General features: G+C 38.3%; 1 protein-coding gene across 3 annotated transcripts in view; it reads right to left on the bottom strand.

The window, feature by feature from the left end:
• The window catches only part of HNRNPR (heterogeneous nuclear ribonucleoprotein R), a 31,717-nt gene extending 9,214 nt beyond the window's left edge, over positions 1–22,503 (bottom strand). The window contains exons 1-7 of one of the 3 annotated variants that reach the window (XM_025856205.2): positions 22,347–22,499; positions 18,972–19,140; positions 16,578–16,696; positions 15,836–15,943; positions 13,226–13,339; positions 3,620–3,796; positions 1,916–2,051 (exon numbers count right to left, since the gene is read on the bottom strand). In XM_025856205.2, coding sequence (XP_025711990.1) covers positions 1,916–2,051; positions 3,620–3,796; positions 13,226–13,339; positions 15,836–15,943; positions 16,578–16,696; positions 18,972–19,128 — 811 coding nt within the window. In that variant the 5' untranslated portion in view covers positions 19,129–19,140; positions 22,347–22,499. Of the gene's footprint in view, positions 1–1,915; positions 2,052–3,619; positions 3,797–13,225; positions 13,340–15,835; positions 15,944–16,577; positions 16,697–18,971; positions 19,141–22,346 lie in introns of all 3 variants that reach the window. The other 2 variants (XM_073903194.1, XM_025856208.2) reach the window with 2 other exon arrangements.
• Between the last annotated feature and the right edge of the window lie 1,248 nt (positions 22,504–23,751).

The raw sequence follows: 23,751 nt of genomic DNA, 5'->3' as shown, positions 1-23,751 counted from the left end.
TTAAAAGCTATCTATATCCTTAAGAATGCTTACATTTTATTTCTAGTCCAGACTTAAAGACATTTCAAATTTAGCATGTCCAAAATTGCAGTTACCGCTCCCCAAATCTGTCTTATCTACTTCCCTATCTAATAAATAGTACCATCTCCTGGTTCTCAAGCCAGAAACTGAAGACTCATTCTTGATTTCTTCCTTTACTTTCTTTCCTTTATTCCCCTACCCAATTCAGAGCCCATCTACTTCCTTCCACCTTCACAGCTATTACCCTAGTCCAATCTTCCATCCAAACTACTGTGATAGCCTCAACTGACTGATTAGCTTCTACTCTGAAGCCCTTCTAAACCATTATCCATATGGCAGTAGAGATAATATTCTGTAAACATGAAACAGATGTTACTCCCTGCTTGAGATCTCTAAATACTGTCTCATTCTACAAAAATTAAATCTAAACTCCTTACAAGTCACAAAAGCCTTGCCTACTTCATCTAATTTTACAGTGTTTTAACAATACTGGCCTTTTCTCAGTTCCTGTAATACACCAAGTTCTTTCTTGCCTCAGAGACTTAGCATGTGTTGCTCTCTTGGAATGCACATCCCTCTGCTCTTTGTTATGCTACATCCTCCTCATTCTTCAGGTCTTGCTTGAAATGTCATCTTATCAGAAAAGCCTTCCATAACCATCAAAAGCGGGATAATAGCTATTCTCTAGCTAGTATCCTTTATTTCCCTCTTCTCAGTGCTCACCACAATGTGTAAATATTTCTTTAATTTTTTTGTCTTATCTCCTTTTCCAGAATGTAAGCCCTACAAGGGCAGAAAATAGATCTTATTCACCACTGTATCCCAGCACATAACACAATGCCACCACTTTAATAGGCACTGGATAAACACCTGCTGAAGGAATGAATAAATGGGTAAGAAGCGAGAAAGGAGCTGACAGGTAATAAAGTGATGAGGTCAAAGAACTGCACCATCTGGAGCCTGTGACCAACACAACTGTGATGGATAGTGGCAGTGGTTACAAAGTAGAACGCTAGAAATCAAGATTTTGGAGTGGGTAGAATTCCTGGCAGCAAGATCCAGAATGTCATCTGGATGTGGGGGAGCTGAAGTAAAGAACTGGAGATGAGGTGGTCATAAAACTAGGAGGCTAGGGGATTGGACAGTCATCCATGTACATACATGTTAAAGGTACGACAAATAAGTCAATTTAGGGCAGAAGAGAAAGACTATGAGCCAAAAGCAATCTTCAATTAATGAAAGACTGAATACAGAAGAGCAATAGATGACAGCATCAAGGAAGGAGAAAGGACAGTTTATCTGGAGGACAAAAACATGGCTTTTATGAGGGGAAGTAATGGTCTAAATCAGTGTTTTTTAGACCATAGCTAGAATGAGTGTTTCTCTACCCACATTTAAAAAAAATGAAATGGTACAGGAAAGATCACACTAAATCATGTAAAATAAGTGAAAGTACAGTTCTGTTAATTTTGTTTCAGTTATAAATGTATATAGACCTGTGATGTAAAATGTACTTCTCAATCAACTCCATGGATTTAGAATTGGAAATTTCGAAAAATTTGATTTAGACAAGGCAACAGGGAGGAGGAGGAGAAAAATGCTCATCCTCTTGGCCCGAAAGCACACTGAATGCTGGCGAGCCTTCACTGGAGGGCTACAAGGCAAAGACTCCGGCAAAAGCTAAGGATCAATTAAGGCACAAATGTAAGGGGACATTCCAAGAAATTAAGGATATAAGGGAACATGCTTAGACCAAACCACTGTAAAGCAGAAAGGAGGCAATTTAGACACTGAAGATTTAAATTTTTAGATTAATATACACTTCCTTTGGTACTTATAAATAGTACCACATATTTCCCAAAACTAACTTCTACTAAATACATTTTTGTTTTACCTGTGACTTTACTGAATTCTTCCAGAATGTTTTCCTTGGTCTTATTCTTCGGAATTGATCCAACAAAAAGCCTGTTGTTTGCCACAGAAATGCACACTCCAAGGTGTTTACCAGGGCGAATTTCATAGCTGTCACACTGCAAGGAAGAAAAGAACCAGATACCCCACAACCATCCCAAACTCAGGACAACTGATCTCAACCTAAAAAATTCAACAATATAAGGTCAAACACTTCCTGCTTCACAAACTCACCAAGTTCCCTCATGCTTACCATTATAAAAATGTGTATTTTAAAACTTGTTACAGTCTCTCATCTTAGTTTGGTTTTGTTAACTTTCACTGCTCTTCTGGATATAAATGATTCAGTTATTCACTTTATTTTTAAAAATACCTTATGCCATATTTCAATGTTATGTATCTGAAAAATTTTCCAGAGAATTTCAGAAAAAGTACCCAAGACTGATCATTCAGGATTCTTGGAAATAAAATTAGATACACATAAGCCAAAAGCAAAATAACAATAAAGAGTTAACAACTATGTATAATCAATAAAAAGAAATTCAGAAGAATTTCACATTCTATACAAAACACAGTATTCTGAATGTATACATGAAAAGTTTTAAACTGCACAAACACAATACCTTCAAAATTATATGAAATGATAGGAAATAAAAAAGGCTTTATTTAAATCACTATGGTGATAGTTTCCTTGATAAACCTTAGCTTGTTAGATTTTCACATTACTTACCCATTACCTTACTAAAAGATACGTGATTATTAAAAAATAAAAATCTCCATACATTGCCAAAAATGAGAAAATAAAGCTTTGAAAATTTCTCCGTAAAAACAAGTTGGAAGGAAAAGTTCTTAATAAAAACTAAAATCTGGGTCAAGCTAGAAGTGGAACTAATTTAGAAGTGATTCATGAAACCCAAAGCCCTGGTGAAAGAGATACACATTCTAGAAGGACTGGAACTAGACAAAGTAAGGCTTTTAAATGTCTGGAAAGAGTATGCAAAAACAACGACATGGTTATTTTAAGTTACTGAGATGGTTGTACCAACACAGGCATGAAAATATTTCTCATTTGCAGGACTCTGTTACGACTACTACTACTAGTAGTAGCAGTACTATTGTACTACTAAGTACAAAGGGTAAAAGGAAATTACTAGATTACAGAAGATGGGCTATAAAATAGTAAAAAAGGAGAGAAAGACTGAAGGCAGAGAAGACTGAAGGGCCTGAAAACAAAATATAGAAAAGAACAGGCATATACTTAGAAAATAAACTGAATGATTAGGTGGTGACAAAAATAAGAGAGTCTCAATCATTTCCTGAATTGTGTCCTAAAAGTCACTGTCACCCCGTTATGTTCCCCAGAATCCATCCCAGCCTTCATTACACTTTTAAGAATCTTGTCCTAAAGTTTAACAGTAACAATTCATATCTTTTTTGCCTAAAATCCAGAGAACTGCAGAAGGCAAATATTCAAATGAAACTTTAGCCACTAACCAAATAGTTCTTGGGTATTTTCATTCTTTTTTACTTGTATAATCAGAAAAAATAGAGCAAAGGTCACATTATCAATTTTACCAACATCTAACCATGCAAAGAAAAAAACTAAAGAAAATGAAACAATGTTAACTGCAAACATTTTTAATTGAGGTGATTTGCCACCAGACCGTGGCATTTGTTTATCACATACCAGTTTAACAGCCTCCTGTGCAGCTTCCTTTCCACAAAAGGTGATAAATGCATACCCTCTGTTCTGACCAGACAGTGGATCCATCATAAGACGTAGATCCCAAATGGGACCAGCCTTTTCAAAAAGGGGTACCAACTCATCCTCATATAAATCTCTTGGTATTTTACCTACAAAGACCTGAAATAAAATCTCTGTATTAGAACCACAATGTAAGCATTTTAGAGCCATAAAGCCTAACAACCTTTCTTCTAAGGGGCTAGGGGCACAAAGATAAGGAGGAATGAGGACAATTTGAATCTTTAGGAGTTAACCCTAATGTTTATTATAATGACCTTAGGGTCATTAACATAGAACAATATTCTATACTGAAAAATGGACAATGATTAATAAAAGTGTGCAAAATCTGTACAAACAACTCTAAATTTTTATTTTTATAGTTTCACAAAAACAGAATAAAGGATACATGTATGTATCTTTGGGAAATATGATATCTGCATTTTTATAAAAACAATAATTAAATAAAGACTGTAGTGGTCTTCCTCAAGTTTTCTCGATTCTAGGGGTGCCTGGGTGGCACAATCAGTTAAGTGTCTGACTCCTGCTTTTGGCTCAGGTCATGATCTCAGGGTCGTGAGACTGAACCCTGTGGCGGGCTCCACGCTCAGCATGGAGCATGCTTAAGTTTCTCTCGCCCTCTGCCCCGCATGGTTCTCACTCTCTTCCTCAAATATATAAATCTTAAAAAAAGTAATTACTAAAAAAAATTATGTAATAAGGATTAAATTATAATATACAATAAATTAAAATTAAACAATCAAAAACCTTCTCAGTAGTTAATATCAGACCATAATTTCTTCAAGCTTCCACCACCTCGGCAACATTAAAGACAATCTTTTACGTTAAAACATTTGCAATCCACATGCAGTCTTTTATTTAAAGATTTATTTATTTGAGAGGGAGAGAATCTCAAGCAGACTCCCCACTGAGTAGCGAGCCAGACACAGGGCTCGATCTCACGACCCTCAGATCATGACCTGAGCCAAAACCAAGAATCAGACACTTAACTGACGGAGCCACCCAGGCGCCCCCACATGCAGCCTTAAAGATTAAGTCAGTGTCTGCATTTGAGATGAATTTTTTTTTTTTTAATTTTATTTGTCAGAGAGAGAGAGAGAGAGAGCGTGCTAAAGCAGGAGGAGCAGCAGGCAGAGGGAGAAGCAGGCTCCCCGCCAAGCAAGGAGCCCAATGCAGGGCTCGATCCCAGGACCTTGGGATCATGACCTGAGCTGAAGGCAGATGCTTAACGACTGAGCCACCCAGGCGTCCCTAGAGATAATTTTTCTAGTGAAACTCATCTACATCATTTCATATTCTGAAAAATGACCTGATTAGTGAAACACCAATCCAAAAGATGCCCAAATTATTACTGGATATTGCTTCTGACGTTAAATTAAGCTCTATAACTGTGCTAAGACAATCCTTTTCAAAATAATTAGATTTACCTTCACTGCTGTCTGGTAAAACTCCTTTTGAATCCCTAGCATAATTTTCACATAACAGCTATTCAATCCTTCTGTCTCTAGTCTCCAATCCTCATTCACTAAGTCATTCCAAGGAGATCATGTATGAAAGTCAGTGGTTTCCTCATATTCTTTCCTCTCAGCCTTAAAAACATTCTCAGAATCTATTTCTATTTCTTTATACCGCAGAAAAAGAGATTTATTTCCTTTCCAGGGTTAACTCCTTAACCGTAATAACAAAGCCCATTTCTTCACACCACCTTCTCCTGGAAATAACTGCAAGCTTTTATTTCTTCAACTCTATTTTGCTAAGTACATCCTTCCAAACACGCCACATCTCCCATAACAAAACAAAACGCAAACAAGAAATATTTACCCATTTATCTTTCCTTTCACTTTCAAATGCTTTGAACACATGGCCATGTCTTTTATTTCACTCATGCAGTTATTCAACCCATCTACCATATCCTTAGTACCATACAGCTACAAAGTATAAGACATCTAAGGCATCATCTGTGCAATATTCCTACAGAACCATATTTCTAACAAAAACTCATTCTGGAGAACCCCTGGCCATCTATGCTCTCTCTTTAACTACAACACTGGCTTCTTCCTCTAACACTAAGCTGCATACCCAAATGTCACTAATGGACTTCAAATGACTAAATTCGTCTTTTTTCCCTCAGTCCCATCTTGCCTTCTCGGTAAGCAATAACATTGGTGATGCTGCCTCCTAAAAATTCTCTTCCCTTCAATTTTTACAATCCTCCACTAGCCTGGTCTTTTTACCTTTAATTATATCCCTATCCTTTCCATGGTGATTCTCCTACTCACCTAATAACAGTCTGCATGTTTCCCAAAGTTATGGCTCTATCTCATCTTCCCTGTATTTCCTTCATTTCCAAAGATCATATCCATTCCCCAAGTCTATATCTATTTAGTCATCTCTCACATCTCCATCCTAAAACCTAATTTTATAATTCCAACTTCATTTGGAAGCATTTCCTCTTGGCTGTCCTAATTTTACTTCAAATCATCAATAAATAGCAATGTCATTTATTTGTTTTTTCATTATAGATGTATATATAGATATGAATGACTGTGTATGTGAATAGTACTAAGAGTGATTTATCAATGCATGAAAAAACTGTTATACTTTTATTCTTTTTCTTTAATTATATTTCCTAAATATTCTACCATAGATATAATAGATTTGTAACAAATGTTTTTTTCCAAAAATCAAAATAAGTAAAACCCACCCTTGTCAACCACTTCCTTTGATTTTCCTCATTTTGCTGCTCCCTCCACCCCCCAAGATTACCAAGGAAATAATACTTTCATAAACTTAAATCTCAGCTATTCTGAATCCCTCCCATTCCTATCCATACCCAATTAATCTTCTAAGTACCAGCGTGAAGTTGTTCCAATAAATAATACCTAGCCCACATAGCAACTGACTTCCAACCTACTCATAGAACTTGTCCAAACTTTTCATGAGACATGGAATTCCATATACCTTGAACTCATATGCCATGTATTTTTCTAAGTTCTAGAGATAACAGTGAATACCACAAACTAAGGTCTAAGGATTCATGAGGCTTATATACTATTGATAGAGACAAAAGTTAAAAAAAAATTAAATACAATTTCAAGAGGTATTAAAGGCTAAGAAAAATAAAAGGAAAGGGAATAAATGATGAGGAAGAGGTTGTATTTTAATTAGAGGGGTCTCCCTAAAGAGGTAAATTTGAACTGAGACCTAAGGTAGAAAATTAAGTAAAAATCTAGAGCATTCCAAGGTAAAGAACTACGAAAAGAGGGGAGTACACTTGAGGTATCTGATGAACAGCAAACAGGACAGTGACTGGAAGAAAGACCCACATAGGAGACAGTGTTGGGAGAGAGAACAGGGGCCAGATTAAGTTAAGCCATGTTGGGAGTTCGCATTTTATTCCAAATGTGTTGGGAAAATATCAGAGGGTTCTGAGCAGACAAGTGACTAGGTATGACATGTTCTAAAGGGCTGGCAACTAGGTAGAAGATGGACTGTATGGAGAAACAGGCTGCCCAGTCAGGTTCACAAGACAAACTAGGCAAGGGAAGATGGCATCATGGAGTAATGGGTTGATAGCTTGAAGGTAGGGAGAATGTGAAAAATAGTTAAATTTTAAGTTATATTGGGTTCAGATCTACATTTTAGTTACTTTGAGCAACTGAATTAGTGAGTTTCAGTATCTTCATCTGGGAATAACATCATCCAAAGGGTTCAATGTCCATGTGAGCAAAGAGCCCAAATCTTGTTCCTCATTTTATTCCCAACTTGAACACACTGCCTAAAACATAACAGCTGCTCATCTTTGATGAATGTTCAAAAGATCACCTACCTCATGCTGTTAACGTACACATGAGATCCCATCCCTTATCTTCCACTCAAGGACACATGGTCCAGCAACAATTTGATCATCAGCACACAAGTGATTATAATTTCTCACTTAAAAAAATGTTTTTAAGGGATCCCTGGATGGCTCTGTCAGTTGGGCACTGGACTTAAAATTTATTTAAGATCTTATTTATTTATTTATTTGACAGAAAGACACAGAGAGAGAGGGAACACAAGCAGAGGGAGTGGGAGAGGGAGAAGCAGCAGGCTTCCCGCTGAGCAGAAACCCAGATGCAAGGCTGGATCCCAGGACCCTGGGATCATGACCTAAGCCGAAGACAGAGCTTAATGACTGAGCCACCCAGGCACCCCTGGACTTAAAATTTAAATGAAAACAAAAATATATCTTGACTATGACACACCTTCCAGTTATTACCCCATTTCTCTACTCTTTTTAGCAAAATTGCTCAAAAGAGCTGTATGTACTTGCTATCTCAAATCCCTTGCCTCCCACTCTCTTGAATCCTCTCCAAATATGGCTTTCACCACCATTCTTGTCAAAGTCACTGATGACATCCATGTTGCCAGAATCAAATGTCAATTCACGGTCCTTGTCGTATTGGAAAGTTTGTTGTAACCGACCACCTTCCTTCTGTGAAAACTCTGTATTCACTGGACTTCTAGGATACCACATCCCTGATTTTTCTCTTACCTCACTGGTTCTTTCTGCTCAGTTCCCTTTGCTAGTTCCTTCTCATCTCCCCAATCTGTAAATGTAGAGGGCTGCAGGGATCAGATTTTAGACCTTTAGTCTATCTACACACACTTCCTTGGTGATCACATCCAAAACTCATGGTTTTTAAATACCAAGTAGATGCTTATGCCTCCCACATTTATAATCTCCAGCCAAAACTCTTCCCTGAACTCCAGGCTTATAGAAGTAACTGCTCATTCAACAGCTCCACTTAGAGGTCTAAGAGACATCTAACTCTTAACATGTCCAGAACTGAATTACGATCTTTCAATCCTGCTAATCTGCTCTTCTCTACAGCATTCTTCATTTCAATAAATGGCAACTCCATCCTTCTAGCTGCTCTGGTCATAAGCCTCGAAGTCATCCTTGGCTCCTTCCTCTCATACCCCCATATCCAACTCATCAATAAATCCTGTTAGATCTGCCTTCAAAATATCCAGAATCTGACCACTTCTCACCAGCCTCAGCTTATCAATCCTATAAATGTACATTCATAACAGGGCACAGCGCTAAAAAAAACTATGAATAAAAGATGTCCTGAGACAATATACAAGGATAATTGGTATTCATTTTGAAATGTATTTTTTGGTGTGGCTAAGCTCTCTGGCCCAGTCGGACAGTGTTTTTGTATTTAAGGGTATTTGTATTTGAACATTTAAAAACTGTTCTGGGAAGCAAATTCTGCTTCATACTACCTCCATTAACATAATGCAATGGTACTTCATAATTACATTATTCACTATCCCTATTTCTTTCATACCCATTACAAAAACACATTAAGCAAAGAGCACATAAAGTGGCACTGTGAAAATACATCTGACACACAGCTAAGTGAGGAAGCTAAGTGCCAGGTTATTACACTACTTATGTAACACTTGTGCCCATATTTTTAGAACAGACAGGTTTGCCTCATTAAGCAAACCTAACGTGAAAAACCTGTATTTTCAGAAAAAGTAATTTAATGATTGATTAATCACTTCACATACAGGATTCGTAAGAGCCAAGTTCCTTGTATACTCCAAAGTAGCATCTGAATGTTAGAAGTCCAACTACAGATTTTCCATAAGAATACTGTTTTACTTTAGAAGAAACATCAACAAATCTGTGGTCAACAAAGTCGCCAATATGATAATCACTGGGATCCAAGAAGAAACAGGCTAAAAATACTGATTTACTGAGAAGCAGGAGATGGCTTCATTTCAAGATCAGTTTAACACAGGACACAAAAGTAACTTAAAAAGGCTAAAAATAAACAGGATTCAAAACTAAGCACAATTCCTTTAAAAGTTTCTAAGCTCAATTTTTAATTAACTAAAATGAAATAAAAATGTTTTCCTTTTAGTAACTTGTTGGTCGCTGAGCCATTCTTGCTCCATATGAACTGTTTAGAGTAAGCACGCAGGCATATATGCAGGTAAGCCTCCCCACCCCCGCCCCTATTAGAACAAACAGAATCTAATGAATACCATAACAACCAGTTCTTTCTTTACTCACTAAGCATCAAGGCTTGAAAAAAGTTTTGGCTGTCTACTATCTAACCATCAAATACTTCAACAGTAATAGAGAAAGTCCTCTGAGGCTCTGGAAGGAAGAGAGTTAACAGGCAGTGCAATGTAGTTTTTTGAGTATCTACTAGGGCTCTTCCATTATCCAGCTCCTATTTGCTACTTTGCAAACACAGCACCTTTTCCTCATACATAATTCCATTCAGGTACTACTAAGTCATACACTTTTACATCTCTGTTAAATACACCGGTTCTCCAACACTTCCATTAGTTAAAATACCAAAGAATTAAATTTCACTCTACCATTTCCTTTGAATTCCTCTACAAAACACCAATGCTATGCTCTTTAAAAAGATAAGTGCTTATTATAATGGAAACAGATAAAAACAGAGGCTGCTTCCCCAAACAGTTTTACAATGCTAGCGGAAGAATACAAAGACACTATAACCAGACTAAAAGTGAGGGCCCAGACACACTAAAAAATACACTTCAAAATTAATACCTAGCTTTTTTTTTTTAAGCTTTCTTATATATTTCTTATCTCAGGACAATGCTTAGAAACAATGCAAAGGAGTGCTCCTTTATAGGATTAATTTACAGGAGATTTTGCCAAGATGAAACCTCGATCTTCTCATAACTTTAATATTGTCAGACTCAGGCACGGACCCTAATTTCTACATCCTCAATCAAGACCTAAAATTTTTAATGACTGTAGTGAAATATAAAAGAACAAAAACTTAAACCTCACAGCATCAAAAATGACACCAACTAAAACCAATTTATTTATTAAATCAGCAACCCAATATATTAAAAACCTATTTTTCTGATTTTTTAAAAACTAATCTTAGGGGCACCTAGGTGGCTCAGTTGGTCAAGTGTCCCACTCTTGGTTTGGGCTCAGGTCATGATCTCATGGGTCGTGGAGTCGGCTTGAAGATTCTCTCCCTCTGCCCCTCCCCCACATGCTCTCGCTCTAAAATAAATAAATCTTTAAAAAACAAAACAATACTTTAATTTTTAACAAATATAGGCCAAATCTCATGGAATTTAACTTTATGGGAAGAATCCAAACCTTTACACTAAGATTTTGTTGTAACAAACTGCTTGACAGGAGTGGCTTAGGCTCATATAGGGATTTCACGGCAAAGTTATTTGCTGTATGCGATGATATCTAATATATAGGAAAATGCATCTTTCTCCTAAAGACACAATGCAATGTAAGAGAATATGCATATTTTATAATTAGGATACCAACTTTGTTTCTAATTGGATACTCAAAATAGTTTATCCTATTAAATTGTTTAAATGCTTTCAGCGAAACGTTTAGAGTACTAACAAACTCCTTTCTTACCTATATAAAACAAGTCTCCATTAATGAGCTCAATAAAACCAATCTAACGGGCTAAAAAAGTTCATTTTTATAATTATGAAATAGATACAAACAACTAATTTGATACCAGGCTATATTGGGCATTGGAAAGAACATTAACAATATTATACAGACTTAATTTTTACTCCTGAGGATTTTATAACTAAAGAAACAAGACTAAGATAAATGTGGTAACTGATAAATACTAATGAGGATATCACAGGCTGAATGGTATACTACAGATAACTTTTTCAAACATACATATTTCCCTCTTGAATGTGTTTTAGGCTGCCTCTAAATAAGGAAGAAGCAAAAGAGTAATTACATTTATTTATTTTATATGAGGGTTTTAGGTAAGAAAATTTAAAATCATTCAGAAAAAAAATACCTATGACGTAGCAGTTCAAGTAATAATGTTGAACTATATTTCTATATTGTTTAAAAGTTAGTAAAATGTAAATGTAGATTTGAAAGGTTCACAATCTAAGCAGAACATTAAAAATGAAGGACGGCTTGAGGCACCTGGCTGGCTCAGTCAGTACAGTGCAACTCCTGATCTCAGGGTTGGTATAGAGATTACTTAAAAATAAAAAATCTTTTTTTTTTAACTATTTTATTTATTTATTTGGGAGAGAATGAGCAAGTGCACAAGCAGGGGGAGCAGCAGGGAGAGGAAGAGGGAGAAGCAGGCTCCCCGCTGAGCAGGGAGCCCGAAATGGGGCTCAATCCTAGGACCCTGGGACCATGACCTGAGCTGACGGCAGACGCTTAACCGACTGAACCACCCAGGCACCCCATTAATAAATAATCTTAAAAAAAAAAAAGATCAAAATACTACTCACTTGTATACTATGTTTCAATGACATTTGCTCCTATAAAAAACTTAGATGGCTCACAGTCCAACTCTACAATAATTATGGAACATGAAACAATTTATAGTTTTTTTAAAAGACTCAAAACAATAATATGTAGCTGATTTAGGTTATCATGAAAAATAGAAATGCTTAGAGTCCCTTTTAATACCACTAAATATTAAGAAATAGAATATTAACTGTAATAATGCTTGAAGGAAGTTCAGGGAACAAAGACCAATGAATGTAAACTCTATTCTATACAGAGAATACACTGGAATTACTTCTGATATAAATCTAAAAAGTTAGTTAACTGGTGAAGTCTTATTTCACAAACTAGAAATAATAATCTTTTCTTTTGGCTACCTGAAAGACACCAGAAAGAAAAGACCTTGCTGTACACTTATATTTTGGCACACAGTTTTTACCATTTAAAGGATCAGAACTGGTGGGGCACCTGGGTGGTGCAGTGGGTTAAGAGCCCAACTCTTGGTTTCGGCTCAGGTCATAATCTCAGGGTTGTGACATCAAGCCCTCCATCAGGCTCTGCACTAGCATAGGGGTCTGCTTGGGACTTTCCCTCTCTCTACCTACCCTCTCCCATGCGTGCATGTGAGCGTGCACTCTCTCTCTCTAAAATAAATAAATCTTAAAAATAAATAAAGGATTAGAATTGTCTAACACAAAGGTATATGAAGAAACCTTTATGAAGGCACAGATGGAGCAGAAATTGCTTCTTTGTTCAATGACAGACCAATGTGCTCAACCTTTTATCTGATTCTACATCCTTTCCCTGTGTGACCCACTCCCATCAATAAATCTCAGCAAATATTGAGTACCCTTTATGTGGTGGGGGGGAAGGTCAAGAAGGGAGGAGGGTCAAGGAGGGAGGACAAGAGCTGTTCAGAATTACTGACATAAAACAAAAACAGAATAAAGCAACTGTTTCTTTTTAGGAACCTCAACCCAAGCATCTAAAATGGTGTGTTGCTGGCTGCATGGTTTTAGCAACCAGTTCCAAGAACTCTACATTCCTTTACAGAGTGTTTGGATATCTACTAGTCACATGGTTCTCCTTGCTTAGGACTATAGTAAAATACAAACGGATATCCAAAGGAAATAATTATAGCTACACTTTAAAAAGAATCAACTACTCTTCCCCATCATAAATAGACAGAATAATTTACAAACTGGAAAGATTTCAGCAAACAGCTGAATAACACTTACTTCTGTTCCAATTCCAGGTTGTACACCAGAGTACACACTGTCTGGTGGAGGACCACCATACTTCCTCTGTCCTGTGGTTACATCCAGAGTATAGCCAGTCCTTTCAAGCAATGCCTAAAGAAAATTATATATCTGTTTATACTTGAATATTATACCACACATCAGTATATTATCTTTTCCAAAAGATACCCCAACATCCTAGGCTATGTATCTTAGGTAAAATAATGTCAAAATTCCCACTGGTATCACTCACACGTGTTGCTCCCACTTCATTTTACTGCTCCTTTCCATACATTTAATGGAAAGAATTGTAGACAAATTAAATCTCTAAGCACACAATTTTTTTGATATGAATGAGAACAGAAAAATGGGGCAGATTATTACAAATGTGACATAAGCTGATCCCAGGCTACATATTCATACTTCTATACTGCAGTAGTCCTCGTTTTGCATTCTCCTCTACTTCAATGAGAGCTTTCCTTAACTTGTTCCCTTTATACAGCAGCTACCTACCTGTGATTCTTTTCAAATAAAATGTTCTCTAATCAGAAGTCCTACCTCCTTCATGCAGCTTCTCTCATTCACTATTCCTCACATCTTCCTGTGACTTTCTATTATAGTCAAGCAATTTAACCTTTATTTTGTTTAATCCTTTTGTTTTGTACTTCTGCTAGATCATAAGCTCTATAAGAACCAGACCATTTCTCATACAACACAAACTCAAAATACTTGGCAATTACCAAATGAGTATACTCAGGTTTCAAAAAACAAAACCTTACGTTTCCTGACTACCAACCTTCTTCACAACGTTGTATTAGGCATTAAAGAGGGATTGTAGAAAAGAAGGAAATGTTCTTGCCCTTAAGGGTTTGTATTTATATGACAGAACAACAGCACAGACACAATGGAAAAAAAGAAATGTGATCTCCCTAGAAAGGGGAGAATTTTACACTTCATGTTTTAAAAATTAGATGGTCCCCAACTTGCGATGACTCAACTTACGATTTTTCGACTTCAGGATGGCATGATAGTGGTACGCATTCAGTAGAAACCACACTTCAAATTTTGATTTTTGATCTTTTCCAGAGCTAGCAATATACAGGACAATACTCTTGTGATGCTGGGCTGCATCAGGGACGCTCAGCTCCCAGCCAACCACTCAATCACAAGGGTAAACAACCAATACACTCACAACCATTCTGCATCCATACCAATCACTGTTTCTCACTGTCAGTACAGAACTCTATAAATTACACGAGACATCCAACACTTCTCTACAAAACGTGCTTTGTGTTAGAGGTGATTTTACCCATCTATAGGCTAATATACGTCTTCTAAGCACATTTAAGGTAGACTAGGCTATAATGTTTGGCAGGTTAAGTGTCATTAGGTATACTTTCGACTAAGGATATTTTCATCCATGTCCAGATAAACCCATCCTAAGCTGATGAAGATCTATACACAATGTCAAAACAACAAGAGATTTTAGACATCAAGTTTAGTGGCTTTCAAAAGTATCACTGGAGGAACCCTGGGATTCCAGAGTTACCTTAGGGTCTCTATTTTTCTACCTTTGACTCAAAAAGAGCTGCTCTAATTTTAAGCACAGAAATACATGTAATATATAATATACATACAAAAAATGTATTTATTACATATTTAAACATTACTTGTCTAATATGTAAAATACACGTATCACACATACAATATATACCTTATCAAAAGCAAATACCCACTTCTGGGGAAATAACACAGGCCTATTCAATACATACTAGTAAGTTTACGTCAAAGGGAATTTTCATGTATTTTAAAAATGTAAGACTAGGTTATGCCATTTTACAGATGAGGGAAAAAGGTACAAAAAGGAGCTCTATGTAAACTATTATATGACAGAAACTACAAGTTCTATTTCCTGTCTAAAACAAAACTGTACAAACAACTTCATTAAATATTTCAATTTGAGAAATCTATCACTGTGGCAAAACGTCAATATCCCCTTAACTAAGGAATGAGGTTCACTAGTCTTTCACCAAAAGCCCTATATTTATCTTGCAGAGTAGTTTATCTAAACAATAATAATAGTAATTGGTGCTAGTTACATAGTTCTTGCCACATTCCAGGCATTATTCTAAGCACTTAACATATCTTAATTCCTTTAATCCTCATAACTCTATGGGAATAGGTACTATTACTATGCCCAGTTTACAAATAATGAAACTGAGATAAACAAAAATTCAGGAGTAAAGCAGTTATAAAACACCTCTTCACCAAAAAAAAAAAAAGAGAGAGAAAGTGCTTATTTAGAAAGAAACCAAACCAAGAGACATGACTGAGTCAATCTGAAAAGCTATTATCAGAAGTATCAATAAACATGTATCATTCACAGCCGGAGCAAGTAATGAGGCAAGGGTCTGAATTAGGGTTTTTCACCAAACATACAACTGTTTGCCCCCCAAATTCTTGTGTAATTTACCTTAAATTATCTCATTTCTAAACACTAGCTAAAAAAAAAAGTGGAACAATGAAAACTGTTTCTAGGAAATATGAAAAGAAACATTCAATCTCATCATTAAACTTATTACCATTACAAAGACCCTAGTCAAGTTTTACCTTGATCTTTGCTTCATCAGGCCCCTTTGTGGACTCTTGCACCTTGCTCCCTTGTTTCTCCCTTTGCCTGTAGGTCTTCATAACTCCACATAAAAATGCACTCTTGTTCTAGAACAGACAAGTAATTCAATGAAAAGGAATCACCAGGAATCATTGAAGGGTCAAATACGTAATTAATTTACAATTTCAAAAGACCAGAATTTTAACAAAATATTTACTCATTTATTCACTCAACAAATATTTGCTGAGTGGTTACTATGTGCCAGAGACTGGAGCAGACCGCAATAAGACAGCCAAGACCTCAGGGATCTTACCTTCCACACGGGCAAAACAGTCTTCCATTTGTTGATACTCAAATGCATCTGGACTATCTTTGCCAGACATTCCAAAACTATTCCTCCTACCTACATTATTTTCCTCCAAGATAATAAAACAGGATCAGATAACCCAAAAATGTTTAAAATCTGAGTAACCTAAACCCATAAAAGCCTAGTAATAACAATCAGCAAACTCTGACTCTGATTTTAAATTTTTAAAGTAACTTACTGCAAAGAAGTGGGGAGAGATTTTACTTTACAGTTGTGTTTCTGAGAACTCTGCCATAAAAGGTCCCTTTTTTTTTTTTTTAAACAGAAGCAGAGGTAGTCACAAAAAAATACCACTTCTCTTCAGGAAAAAAAGTAATGGTAAAGTAATTTCTGATCATCAGTTGTTCAAAGGCATTTCTAGTAAATGGCCTTACCTGAACATGTGATAAGTCACTTTCCTTGAACTGCTGTAGTACAGACAGAGCTCCTTCTTCATTAAATTCCCTGAGAGCATCAATTGCTCTTTCATCAAGATCGACATAAGCTACCAATCCTAAAAATTAAATTGAGAAGGGGTAATGTTATTGCAACAAAAGGGATAACCTAAACTGTGCTATCAATGTTTAATCAAGAATTGTTATATTCAGTACTATTACTAACAAACTACATTTTCATTTAATATGCATATAGGCAGCTATACAAATACTACACAAAGAGGTCAAGAGTACAAATATGAAAATAAAAAATAAAATGTCAAACATGAATTTCAATCCCTATAAACATGAATTGCAATCCCCACATCCCACAAAAACCCCACAAAAATCCTAGCCCCACTTCCCCTCCCCTCCTTAAGGCTTGGAAATTAAATCTGATGTACACAGTGTACTACAGATTAAGCATTAATATAACAAATTCTGATTTACATTAGAGTGGTAAGCATACACTGTATTCCCCAAGGATCAATCTTCAAATTATATGGACTGTTGTAGTTGTTGCTAACCACAAAAGAGGTGGGAGAAAAAATAAAAAGAAACCATTTTTACTAAATAATTCTTTCCACTCTCCAAAAGGTATCAAAGGCTTTTCCTCCTTAGCACCAAAGAGAAAATGAAATGCATTTGTTTATCTGAGCATCTACTTTGCTGCAATCAGAATGTGGAAAGGCATAATTTTAAACTCTTCTACGAATGCAAGTGCAGCTTGATTAATCAATTCTGAAAGTCATATTTTAAGGCATTTTTTTTGTTCTTCTGATGTGTCAAGCTGAGGTTTAAAAGATGCTGTGGCATTCACAACACTGTCAATAATGACTATTTTTTTCAAATGGCATTAAGGCCTTTATTTTGGACTTACAAGTAAACTATACAGAAAATATTTGCACTGCATTTTATCCATACAGTATATTAACTGCACACAGAACATCTACTCAGTTTGAAATGTAATTTCTTAAGTCTGTTAAGTTGGTGTTGTATTTCTCACTCTATAAGGAATATATTTCAGAATTGATCCAATGTAAAATGGAAATATTTGGCAGATTAAAACCCCAAGTCCATATGAACTAACATCAAAAGTGACTCCATTTTGATAAAGCAAAAAAGAACTTTATTCCATACAGTAAATATATTTACGTAATGCCATTTGTAAAGTTACTTTAAGAAAATGTTGCCATGTTTATTTTAAAAGCTCAAAATGAGCATGACTAAATATTTGGAGTTTCCTTACTTCAAAATTCCATTACCACCACCCAAAGCCACAACTCAGGACACCCATCGATCCATTCTGTCAATCCAACCCTACACCCAAACCATCAGCCTCTTATCAATAACAAAACACTCTACAAGAGAGCATCTCTGAGCAAATCACTGCCAATTCTCTATGGCAGAATGTCACAGAAAGTTCCCGAGGACTGATTTTCAAATGGAACCATCACCCAGGAGTCATTTTTAGGAAGTCATTTTAACGTCTAAAATTATCCTAAGCGTCTCAGGTTTGGAAAAAAAAAAATTTAAGGACAAAAAAACAGATATTTGTTACTACAGTACTTAAGACACATTTGTGAGACAATTCAAATCTCTCTCCCAGAATCTGGATAGGCACACAAAACACAGAGGAAGAAAGTTTCCATCTATGGCCCCAAAGGGGGAGGACACATTTATTTATGAACAACACTCCCTAAGGGTAAATATTTCTCTCCCTCTTTAAAACTTCAAACCGCTTACAACCAACCATATTAAGATATTCAAATTTGCTTAAGCACTTATCCATGGGACTTATAGATTTTTTTAAAAAGCAGCTGTTACAAACCGAACACTTCCAGATTACTGAGAGATGTGGATTTTTGTCTATTAGAAACTAGACACGCCACAAACTCTCAAGGAGTCTGACATTTATTATCATTTCAGACAATACAGTCTAACCAGTCCTCTTATTATGCCACCTAATCAGACCTAAGCTAATTTAACAATCACTTTAAGAAGCTAAAAGTAGAAAAGTAAAAGCAAAATGATGACTGATTTAGATTAAGAAAAAAACGTAAAATTTGGTATGCTGAAACATACATTTTAATTGGTGGTAAATCTAAGACAAATTGATGTACTGTTCTGAAACAACTAAGACTGCATATTCAACACTAAGAAGGCTTCAAAATAATGAAATAAGAATATCAAAGTCAAACCCAATATGCCCTCAATGAAGGGAAAGTAACAAACATTCAGCTCTACATAGATCAGAAACAATAAGTATTATTTAACCTTAAAAAAATCTATAAAATTCAAAGTGGTTTGCCCTCACTTTCATAACCAGTCAGAAACAAGAAATGCATATTATACCTGTCTGAAATATTTCATCAAGTCTTTCTGCCACCTTCTGTGGGAGGCCTGCCTCTATCAGTGTCTTGTAGTGTTCTGTGTGAGTTACACTGGAAGTATCCATTGGTTCTTCCTCTTCTTTTAACTGTACCGCATTACCATTCACCTGATTAGCCATTTTATTATGCTGCTGGAAAAAATTCAGGAGCTATATTACATTAAGCCAGAAATAACTAGTTTGTAGGACAATGCATGATTTATCTAAACTAATTTGTATACATGCTGCTAATAAACTCTATCAAAATAATATTATATGCCTTTTGTGATGTATCTGACCTAAATTTGCAACAATAATCCTGTAAAACCATAGGAAATGTACATGGAAGCATTAGATCTTTAAGGAACTTCATGTACACAGGGTTAAAAAAAGGCTTGAATTTACTGAAGGTAGAACTGCTGATTAACAAAAGCAGCTGTTGTGTCCTGACAAGCATATCAACAAATCACCACAAAATCCTAAAAAGCCCATCAGCTCTCAATTCTTACACAGTTTTTAAAAGTTTGATTTAGAAACAGAATGAACACCCACAGACCACTTAATCAAGGTTTAAGGACTTTCAAATTTTCCTAGTTCTGCTTCAAATCTAGGATAGGTGTGAGATAAATGCACTGCTGTCTCTAGTTCAACATGCTGGTGGTTTGGGTTTTCTCCGCCTCACTTAAAAAAAAAAACAAAAACACAACTTGACATTAATTTTTGTTCTAAAATTAATTTGCTATTCCCATTCACAGATTTAAAAGAAAAAATGACCAAGTTTAAAAGCTAAACGATTGTTTTAAGTCCACGTAAAATAAGTGAGCTACAATTGAGGGTGCGTCTTTAAAAAAAAAAAAATCATGAGTACATATTGAATTTTTCATATCAGTAAAATAAAGCTGCAAAAACATATCGAAGAATAGACAGCTAACTTCTTCCAAATAATTTCAACAAACATTACCTAATGAGGGTAAACTTAGGTCAGATGTCCCAGATTAACCTACCCAAATTATTTTGTATGTTCAACCTTTATTGTAACACTGAAATGGACCAACTCCCTGAAGAGAGAAATTAGATAATAAAACCATACAAGGCCAGTCTCTATACTGCCTCAAAAGACAGGGAATTAAAGTGCACTTGTCTGTGGTGAATGTGATGAAGATAATAAGCAGAATAAAGACACTGCAACAAATACTGAAATAGAGGACATGAAGGTGGATCTCAAGAAGAAGCCTACTTTTCTTGATGAACCTCAAGGTACCTAGTTAGCTATGAAGAAAATACAAGCTTCCGAAAAAGCACTAAAACCCGCAAGATAACCACGCTTCCAGATTGCTTACAACCACTGTGCAAATGCACCAGGTGCAGTTTTCTGACCTAAAACAACTTCTTTTCATTTCAAAGTCCACTGATATTTGGTTGAAGTTAATGAAAAAGCGAGGAAGACCAAGGGGAACGAGGTAATAGAGAGTAGGAAGAGAGGAAAATGCAGAAAGGGTTATTCTGAAAATAAGATAAGTATCAGGACTTCTTATGATTACAAAACACTAAGACTTGATAGCCCACCAAGGTCTACACAGACGCAGACTCTCAAACTTTGGGTGGAGAAATGTTTCTCAAGGCAAGCCTCAAATTCTGATGAATTGGCAAAAACGAAAACATTCAAAACTGGCACACTTTTCATCAAGAAACTACTTACAGTGTAAGATGAATACGTTTACTGATTAATACAACCTATTTCTATAAAGATGCACTCTAAAGTCCAAAATCTCTATAGTTCTGTTTTCCCACACTCCCCCACCCCCAAATACAACCATAAGATCATCAGAACTCAAAAGTTCTCAGTATCACAAGACCCTTGACAGTATTGCACCTGGGAATACTATTAGTCACAGAAAGAAAGCAAATTTTTAACAGGAAAGTTCAATGAACATCTGCTAAGGTGGTATTTTTTTTTTAAGTATGTGTAAAGCAAAAAGACAAGTTGTGTATTAAGCACAAGATAGAAATATTTATGACTACCATTTCATTGCAAAGGCTCTCCTACAAGTTGATTCTGAAATTGGTTGATATTGTCAAAAAGTTTGTAAACTTTAACAAAAAAAAAAGTAAAATAATTAGATTCCAGAAAATAAAACCTTTCAGATCAAGGAAAACCTCTCTCTTCGAGACAAATACAATGTGCTCATTTTAAAAACAGTCTTTTATGTCATATGAGACCGTTTAAAACTTGTGTCAATTCAACACAATGCCACACAGCCAAACCATATTTCTGGATGCAGCAAATATACTGTGACTGGAGTCATTTGATCTAAGCATTTTTGCAAAAAGTAGACATTTAAATAAGATTTTAAAGGGCTGCTGGGAGACTTGGGAAGTCACCACTAGCCCCTCCCTGACTTTTTCTGAACATCCCTGTGCAAATTCTTCATATTAAGAGACGGGCTTTAAAAGAACCAACGAAATGAAAACTAACGGGTATCTCATGAGTTAGGAGTGTCAAAGCCCTTATCCTACGACTGACTCATGAGACATAAATTCAGCCTCTTGAGGACAGCAAAAATCTCAAACAGGTCAGTGTGAAAGGACTGAACCTTTCAAGAACCCCTTGGCCTTAAGTTTTTACATTTTGGCAACACGGTTACTACCGTATAAGAAAAAGAATCGCCTTTCCAATTTAGTGCGCCTAAGACATTCTTAGAATTATGTATCTCAGGCGCCGCTTGAAGCCTAAGTTTCTTGGCCTCTAGTAGTCATTTTTTCCTTCAAATCTCGGCTCACAGCATGCAGAGTGGGGGAGGGGAGGGAGGCTTCCTACACAAATCGGCCCTCGGGCTCCAGCTCGCACAAAAGTTTTCTCCCGGCTCAGGTAACCCCGGGTTTGCATCCCGCCCTCTGCCCACCCCACCCCCTCATGCCCGTCCCGTTCAGCAACACATCGCACTCGTGGCTAGGCCGGCCGAGACAAGAGCGAAGCGGCTCCAGAGGAGAGAAGCGAAGGGGGCCGCGGGCGTCTGAGGCCGCGGGCCGGGCCGGCCGCGTGGATCAGCGGGCGGAGGCGGGAAAAACACGGCAGTCCCCGGCAGGCCGTGGGGACGGTGCCCCGCGGGCAGGACCGCGGACCGAGGGCTGGAGGGGCGGGGGGAGGATGAGCAAGGGCGAGGAGGCGCCTCGGCGGGGCTAGGCCCTCCGCTGCGCGGCCGGACGAGGCCGAAGCCGCCCCCAGCCCATCCCCACCCCCACCCTGGGGCCTCGGAGCGAAAACGAAACTGGGGCCAAGGCGCCGAGCCCGGGCTGGGTCCGGTCGGGTTGGATCGGGGCTCCCGGCCCCTCCCCCCACGGGCCGGCGCGAGACTCACCAGGGCAGAGCTGGGGCCGCCGGCCGGGCCCGTGAGAATCAGCGCGAGGCGCTTTGAAAACGACTAGAAATGGCGCGCGCGCCACCCCCTCCCCCCCTCATGGACAGAGACGCGATCCCGGCAGCACGCGGGGTTTCCCGGAACTGCTTCCAGGGACTCCGAGCGGCCGGGCAATCACCTCGCGCGGCGGCCTGAAAGGCGGCTCGGGCATCCAATAGTAGCGAAAAGAAGCGGCTCACGCTGGACGACAAGGGAGCCAATCGATGAAGCCGTCGGCTGAGCCAATAAGGGAACTCAGCGCCGCCGGCTAGGGTGCCTCCGGGGCGGGGGCAGGAACACAAAGGGGTCTGTGGTGGAGCCCCGCGTAGACGCGAGGCTGCGGGGCACCAGGCCTTGAGTGACCGAGGCTCTTCGCTCCTCGTCCGCCGCCCATACGGGACCGAAAAGCTAGGCCTCACGCCGCGTGGGCGCCTCCGGAACCCCGCCCCCCACGATCTGCACCGGCCTCGCTCCTGCGCGGCCCTCCCGCCCCTTCGCCGGCGCCGCGGCGTCCCTAATCCCCTCTCGCGCCGGCGTCGCCGCCGCCGCCGCAGGCGCTCGCCCCAGACACGCCCACCGCCACGCGGTCGGGCCTCCTTCTGGATCATCTTTTGGGTTCGGGTTAGAACACGATTTAAGAATGATTTGGCTGGCCGTCTGGATGGAGCATTTCACGGAGAAAGTCATCTCTCGGAGAGATCGGAAAACTGCCCCCTGGCTCCCTGCTACACATCACTGGGGCAGCTCAGAACGTGAGGGAAATCGCTAAAGTTGGCACCATTCAAGAGCACTGTTAACTCAAATGCTAGAGCAGGGACCTTTTCCCACAGAGTTTGAAGCTACTTTTTATGAAGAAGTAAGGCAGATCTATGCATCTGCGAAGCCAAAAGAGCCGTGCAGGGAAAAGGGCTAAGTCCCAAAGGAGGCGAATTCCTGTTACTCCTAAACCCATTTTTCACCCTCCACCCTTATTGGTTTGTTTCCTGTCCTTGCCTTAGTCCAGACTTCTCTCCTCCCACAATCTTCCCAACTCACTTCTGTAGAGCCCGCTCTTCCCTACCCCAACATCCAATGCCCTACCCCTCTTAGGGACTGGAGAAAGTCAAGCAGTGGTCTACAGGAGTTCCAGATAACACTGGAGGATCATTTAAGTTTCCCAGAACCTATCAGCCCAAAATTAATTATTAAAAAGGTACTATGGGGGTGCCTGCATGGCGCAGTTGGTTAGGCATCTTGGTTTTGGCTCAGGTGGTGATCTCGGTGGTGGGATAGAACCCTGCCTTGGGGCTCTGAGCTCAGCGGGGAGTCTGCTTGAGATGCTCTCTCTTACTCTCCCTCTGCTCCTCCTGTTCCTGCTCTCGCTCTC

The sequence above is a fragment of the Callorhinus ursinus genome, unplaced genomic scaffold (genome assembly GCF_003265705.2).
Source record: "Callorhinus ursinus isolate GAN/ISIS: 27379988/994484 unplaced genomic scaffold, GSC_fseal_2.0 scaffold18, whole genome shotgun sequence".
Classification (NCBI taxonomy): Eukaryota; Metazoa; Chordata; class Mammalia; order Carnivora; family Otariidae; genus Callorhinus; species Callorhinus ursinus.
The sequence above is the reverse complement of the archived record's forward strand: the minus strand, read 5'-3'. Positions and strand labels throughout refer to the sequence as shown.